This window comes from Vicia villosa, unplaced genomic scaffold, assembly GCF_029867415.1.
Source record: "Vicia villosa cultivar HV-30 ecotype Madison, WI unplaced genomic scaffold, Vvil1.0 ctg.000004F_1_1_1, whole genome shotgun sequence".
Taxonomy (NCBI): domain Eukaryota; kingdom Viridiplantae; phylum Streptophyta; class Magnoliopsida; order Fabales; family Fabaceae; genus Vicia; species Vicia villosa.
The window spans coordinates 1,697,166-1,704,361 of record NW_026704934.1 but is presented as its reverse complement, the minus strand read 5'-3'; the positions used below and the strand labels follow the sequence as shown (position 1 = coordinate 1,704,361).

Here is a 7,196-nt window from a genome sequence, read left to right as displayed (position 1 = left end):
TTTTCTTATATATATTAACATACTCGAGATTCAACTCATTACAACATTTTCTTCTTATTATAAGAAATATTTTAAAAAATGTGAATTAAAAATTCAATTTGAACTAAAAATTCTAACAAACACAAGAATCACTCCTACTAAATATACTTAACTAGCTAAATATAATTTCTAAAATTCATCGCTTCTTAAAAGACAAAATTACGCATTTTGATCCTATTTGAGATCATAAATTCAAATATTAACAACAGCAAAATTATATTATTTTAAAAATTATTTTTTAACATTAAAATAATAAAAATTTATAATTTAATATTCATATATCATTTATATAAAATAATAAAAATCTTTTGAAAAATAATTTAATTTTACATTCATAAAGTTATATCTAAAAAATTATTTTATTTATTTTAATTACATAAAATATAAAAAAAATAAATTAAACACGTTTCCGCAACGGTGATATCCTAATTTCATTAAAAATAGAAAGAAAAAAAAAAGCAATAAAAGCAACGAGAAAATTTATTTTCTTCAAAAATACATTTCCAAAACCAATAATAGCACCTAAACAAAATATAAAATTTTGTGATTAAAAAAAAGAGTGAGTAGAAAAGTCATAGTAACAATGAAAGTAAAGTCAATCTCAAGCTCAAACAAACTCAAACACGAACAGAACTAGAAACATGAAACCAAGATTCACATTCTCCATCAAAACCCAACTACTCTTTCTCTATTATTCTTCTCTATTCCACTTCTCATCAACCCTCAAACCACCCCCACTTCCAATTCTACCCCTCCCTAATTCCTTCCAGCTCCAATGGCAAAACGACCAAATGTCCATTTTCTTCCACTTCGGCCCCAACACCTTCACCGACGCCGAATGGGGCACCGGCCACGCCGACCCAACCATCTTCAACCCTACCAACCTCAACGCGTCTCAGTGGATTCACGTTGTCAAAGAATCTGGATTCTCTCGGGTTTTGCTAACAGCGAAACATCATGATGGGTTTTGCTTGTGGCCGTCTGAGTATACTGATTACTCTGTGCGGTCGAGTGGTTGGAGAAACGGGAAGGGTGATGTGGTTGCTGAAGTTGCGGATGCGGCTAGAGAGGCTGGTGTGGGGTTTGGGGTTTATCTTTCGCCGTGGGATCGGCATGAGGAGTGTTATGGGGATACTTTGCGGTATAATGAGCATTACTTGGCACAGATGAATGAGTTACTTACTAGGTGAATATTATAGATCTCGGAGGTTCCGAGTTCGATTTCTGATGATCAATTGATCATAAGAAATTCCAACCTCATTGTTACAATAGTTAGTTATTTTTTAGTTATCAAGCTAGTTACTGTGATTGTTATGTTTGTTAATATGATTAGTAAGCTGTTTTGTTTTCCATTTAACATTCTTGTTATTGAGGCATTGTTTGGATTGATAGAATGGGATGGAATGTAGTGGTATGAGATGAAATTGAATTAAATACCGTTGTTTGGAGTAGTTAAAATCGGATGAAACGGAGCAGAATGGAATGGTATCGATTTCATCACTTACCACCATAGTTCTTACTCTCTGATTTGGGCGAGATGAATAACTTATCTTGTTCCGTCGTAAAATATCCAAACAATGGAGTAGAATCTCCATTTGGTTCATTCCTTTCTGCTCCGTTCAATTTAAGATATCCAAACTTACCCTAGAAAAGGGGGTTGTTCTTGTAATCCAGAGTTTGTCTTTAGATAAGTAAAGTTTAGCCAATAATGATTTTAGCAATGGATCAAATTTGGGTGTTCCTAATTGATTCGGTTTTAAATGAAGCTCATTAACAACGCGAGTCCAACCACTTGGTTAGGGTTTAGGTGTGCAGGGATTTTAACTCCTGAAACAATTTAAGAATGAGTACATCCTGTTTACTTTAGAACCATGCTAGCTTTATAGGAATTTCTTAGAACTAGATTTCTTTTTATATTCGTGAAGTTGATATTTATGAATGGTTTGGTTAGACTAATATGGATTCTTCTCCTCCTCATGTTAGAGTGAATCTTTTTTTTTTACTCATTGTTACTGTGAGTTAGTATAATATACATTTGATTTTTTGATTTAATAACCATTGCATTTAAACCAGGTATGGGGAAATAAAGGACGTTTTTCTTGATGGTGCGAAAGGAGGAGGAGAGAAGAACATGAAATATTTCTTTCAGAGTTGGTTTTCTCTCATTCACCAACTTCAACCAGGTGCCATCATTTTCTCCGATTCCGGTCCTGACACGAGGTGGGTTGGTAATGAAAATGGAGTTGCTGGATCCACTTGTTGGTCTCTTTTCAACAGTTCCGTCATTCAAATTGGCGGCGGTGACAACGATCCTCGGTGAGTTGTTTTCTTACCAACACTCCTAATGTAGTTTCCTTGTTTCGAATCGTGTCTGATTCAAATATCTGCTATGTTATATTGGTACTTATCAATCATCATCATATAATTAATCCATTTTCATAAAACAAGTCATGGTGTTGAATCTTTGTTGTATTATTCATCCACCTGAATTAAAAGGATTTAACTTATTCTGATTCAGAGGATTTATTATACATAAGGGCTTATATGATAAGCGCTTATAATTTAGTTGTTTATCCAAACAGGATTTAAGATAGCTACTTATCAATGTTTTGGGGGATCTAACAGATACCAAAGTCAAGGAGATCCATTTGGTTCTGAATGGGTGCCTGCTCTTTGTGATGTCTCTATCAGACCTGGTTGGTTTTGGCATGCTTCAGAACATCCAAAATCTGCAAGGGAACTACTCGAAATATACTATAAATCGGTCGGTCGAAACTGTAAGCTGTTATTGAATGTCCCCCCAAACACCTCAGGCCTTATTTCCCCCGAGGACATTCAAGTTCTTCGAGAGTTCAGTGAACTTCGTCACTCCATATTTTCCCATAATTTGGCTGCAAGCGCCTCCCTTAATGCAAGCAGCACAAGAGGAGGAATCAGAGATTCTCGGTTTAGTCCCTACAAAGTTCTTGAAGAAAGTATACAAACTTATTGGGCTCCAGAGGAGAACCAATCTAAATGGATATTGTACATAAATCTCAAAGAACTAGTATCCTTTAATGTTCTGAAACTTCAAGAACCTATTCATATGGGACAAAGGGTGATTCAGTTTCATCTCGAAGTACTGATCCGAGACGGCTTTTGGAAGAGAGTTGTAAATGGCACCACAATTGGATATCAGAGGCTGTTGCTGTTTCAAAAACTAAAATCTCAGTATTTGAAGCTAGTTGTTGACAAGTCTAGGGCAGACCCTTTGATATCTTACTTAGGAATCTACTTGGATCCAGTTACAGTTTTGAGTGAGGACATGCCTGGTAAAAAATCAGGTACCTATTTCAATGGAACTCAAGTTCTTCGCAGTACCATGAATAATAGTTCTCGAAGTGCTTCAATGTAAACTCTTACCACACTGATTTGTTTGTATAATTGTAACATATAAAAACATTTTGAATGGTTTGTATACATACCATCAGGGTCAAGTGCTGGTTTGCAGTTTGTTTTTGATATTTTCTACTTCCCACATAATCAGCCATGCATACCCTTAGTCTAAGCCTTGGAAGCATTTCATAACATTGTTTTGAATAAATTTGTTTTAGAATTCAATTTCAACTGAAGAAAATCGAGTACAAAGTTATGCATGATTTGATAACAATGGTGGATGATTTACTTCAAAATCTTCAAACACAATTTATGAGATAGTAGAAGCAGGAATGCCAAAAACTAGAAAAGAACAATTATATTTCATTCACCATTCCAATGTACACAAGTTAAAAATCATTATTCTGTTTACTACTTCAAAGTGAGTTTGGATTTGTGGATAGCATCATATAGGGGAAACATTATCTCCTTCCTTTGTCCTTACTAGTTTCCCTTGCATCCAATCTTGTAACATCTGAAGTGCAGCTTTTGGTTGATCCATAGGAACCATGTGACCAGCCTCTTTCACCTATTATTCCAATAAAGAGAGTTAGGCACAAGTGAATCTATAGCTTCAAGACACATACATATGTCGAACACCAAACACACTTTTAATCTGAAGTGTTAGTGTTGCCTAAAGAGTTGCATACATGTATGAATACATCCTTAAACACAAACCTTGAGGAAAGCAAGAGGTCCATGGGTTTTCAGACTTCCTGATTCTTTTCTATCAACCAAATAGGGTGTTATAGGAGACTTCTCAAATTCTTTTTGACCTGACCACTCCATGGCATCAACCCACCTTGAATTCCCTAACAAATTATAAGCACATTTATTATTCTAACTAACAGTTTTGGTTCAAAATCTTCTGAGCTTCATTAAGGACAAATTGTTCAAAAGAGTGTGAGTTCGAATTGAACCATTTCGTATGAACCAAAGGCGTTAAGACCAAAAAGTTAATTGAACTTACCAAGCCAATTGCAAATGAGATCTTCTTCTCCAGCATACACAAGCAACTTGATTCCATCCTCAAGAAGAGCAGGAATACCAACTTCAAGATTTTTCATCCAATCCTCCATCATGGCACTGTATACTGTGCTACTGCAAGAAACAAATTCCAAGTCCCCAACACCTAAAGCTTTTCTGACTGTATCCATGTTCAAGAATGTTTCCACATTGGAGAAATCATAACAAAGACTTCCCTCACATTGCTTTCTAATGTCATAGTACTGCAGTTCAAAAAACAAAACACATTAGTAAAATCAAACTGCTTTTTTTTATTTTTAGTATCTTTTCTCTTTCGATATCATACATTAATGTTGCCGGCGATGTCCATGATGTCATTGAATATACCACTGCAAATTCTCCTTGCAGTCATGCATGCTTCTCCGCCTTTAGTCCCTAACAAATCAAATCCAAAGTAAGAGTGTCAATGAAGAAAAATAACACGTGACTTGCGCAACAAGTTAGTATAATTTATGACTGAGAAAGGGAAAGAGAATTCAAAATATTATACCACAAGCCTCTATAGCTTTTTGACATGGTGGAACCAACTTGTTGATTCTGTCATGTTCAAATTTATTAATTAATCCATTGTCTAATGCAAAATCTGTATATGCCTTGTACTGAATTTCAGGATTGGTTAATCCATTACCAATAGCAAAACCCTGTTTATTACAAAATGTTTACCACTTAGTTTACATTACATTGATATATTTACATTATATTACAATGTAATAATAATAGTAATACCTTGAGATTTATATGAATTCCTTCTTTTGCTTTGTTTCCTTGGTGAACCCTTGATGCAAAAGCTGGAATGTAATGTCCGGCATACGATTCTCCGGTAATATAAAAGTCATTCTTAGTGAACTGAGGATGTTCCTTGAAAAATGCCTGTCATTGTAAAATTGAGTGGATCTTGTTATGAGATTAGTTCAATAAGAGATTATTTCCTTTAATTATTGAGTAAATCGAATTACCTGCAAGAAGTCGTATAGATCATTGCTAACACCGTCTTCGTCGTGACGAATGTCGGTATCATCGGTGGTATAGCTGAAACCTGTTCCAGTTGGTTGGTCTACAAATAAAATATTGGATGCCTACAAGAGAGAAAAAATGCATATATGAGTGACTTCTGTAGTACCAATACCTCTGAACAAAAATGTGTCTGATTACTTTATTCGTTTTTCAAATTAGTACTGGTATCAATACTTCATAGTAATAGTAAGTGAGAAATAATAGGTACCTTGTCCCATCCATATTCATTCCAAACAAGGGACAAGTTCTTGGAAAACTGAAAAGGACCATTTTCATAAAACATAGCAATTTCACTGCTGCATCCTGGGCCTCCAGTTAACCAAATGACAACAGGGTCATCTTTCTTGTTCCGAGATTCAAAGAAAAAATAGAACATCCTGCAATTCACCGAACAAATTGTTCAACGAAAACATATCGATGCAGACATTGATATTACGACGTGGGGTGACAAAAAACATTTACCTTGCAGCTTTGGTATTAGGAAGACTATAATACCCTGCATGATGACCGAGATCTTCAACAGAAAGACCAGAATGAGAAAAACCAGGAAAAGTGAACTTCTTCTCGACGATATTTCCATGAGCATTATGAGGATCATTCTGTGGTGTGTTAATGGAATCTTTTGGAAAAAGGTTAAGTCCTCTTATGAGATTTTCTGCTTGTAAGTTTCCCAAGGATGATGCAGTTGGAGATGAGAATGAAGGTGAAATGGAGAAGAGGAAGAACAACAACGTTGGGAAAGACAGACACATTTTGAGGAAGTTTAAGGATGATGATGATGTTGCCATGTTGGTTTGTTTTTGGATGAAAGAATGAAGAAAAGGATTGAATTTATAGTGTTTGGAAAGTTGAGTTGAGTGTGATAGGGTTAAACAGTTTCCAACAATTTTAAAGTTGCTTTATCTTTTGAAATATCCTACAAACAATACTTGCAAACAAATTCTTGGGTTTAATTTCAAAATCTTATGACTATATTAGTGTCAGCACTTGTCACTATTGTAAATATAGATTTAATAGAAATTGAAATAAAACTCTAATAACTTTAACAAATCAATAATTGAAATTCATTCAGTGTAAGACTTTTTTAACCGTCGGTATATTTCAATTAAATTTAGAGTGAAGACCCATTTTAGTACTTCATAAATATTACACGAGTCAAATTAGTCCCTCACAAAAAAATTGACTCAACTTAATCCCTTACAAAATTTAACCGGATCATATTAGTCCTTCTGCTAATATTTTTCTCAAATCGGTTTTTTCCTACTTCTAAACCGGTTCTTTTCATACTTTTAAACCGTGACTGGACTGACACGTTGGATTTTTTTATTTTTTATTTTTTATTTTTTAAATACTAAATTAATTTTTATTTTTAATTTCATTTTTAAACAGTTATCAATGAATAATATCAAAAAAGCTAAAATTATTTCTTATAAAGTAATTTTTATGATAATTGTAAATGATAATCACTTTATTAACAATAGAAATTGATTTATCTAGTTGTAAATGATAGTCACTTTGCTAACAATAAAAATTGATTTGTCTTGTTGTAAGTAATAGTCACTTTACGAAATTGATTTGTCTAGTTGTAAAGTGAAAATCATTTAACTTGAAGGGACTTGAATTTGAGACCTCATAGATACAAATTTATGTATAAAATTTATTAATATTAGTAGAAATCATGAAAATTACTTATTTAAAAATTA

The 7,196-nt window shown here is 33.8% G+C and overlaps 2 protein-coding genes across 2 annotated transcripts; one reads left to right on the top strand and one right to left on the bottom strand.

Annotated features, from left to right (window-relative positions):
* The first annotated feature begins 608 nt into the window (after nucleotides 1–608).
* On the top strand, nucleotides 609–3,542 carry LOC131621446 (alpha-L-fucosidase 1-like). The gene is made up of 3 exons (XM_058892498.1): nucleotides 609–1,225; nucleotides 2,113–2,355; nucleotides 2,665–3,542. The coding sequence occupies exons 1-3, from the start codon at nucleotides 681–683 to the stop codon at nucleotides 3,431–3,433; spliced, it is 1,557 nt and encodes a 518-aa protein (XP_058748481.1). The 5' UTR covers nucleotides 609–680; the 3' UTR covers nucleotides 3,434–3,542.
* A 215-nt stretch (nucleotides 3,543–3,757) lies between these two features.
* Nucleotides 3,758–6,304, bottom strand: LOC131621447 (serine carboxypeptidase-like). The gene is made up of 9 exons (XM_058892499.1): nucleotides 5,956–6,304; nucleotides 5,702–5,870; nucleotides 5,436–5,555; nucleotides 5,206–5,349; nucleotides 4,970–5,120; nucleotides 4,766–4,854; nucleotides 4,424–4,682; nucleotides 4,132–4,265; nucleotides 3,758–3,982 (listed from the first exon to the last, which is right to left on the bottom strand). The coding sequence occupies exons 1-9, from the start codon at nucleotides 6,279–6,281 to the stop codon at nucleotides 3,860–3,862; spliced, it is 1,515 nt and encodes a 504-aa protein (XP_058748482.1). The 5' UTR covers nucleotides 6,282–6,304; the 3' UTR covers nucleotides 3,758–3,859.
* Between the last annotated feature and the right edge of the window lie 892 nt (nucleotides 6,305–7,196).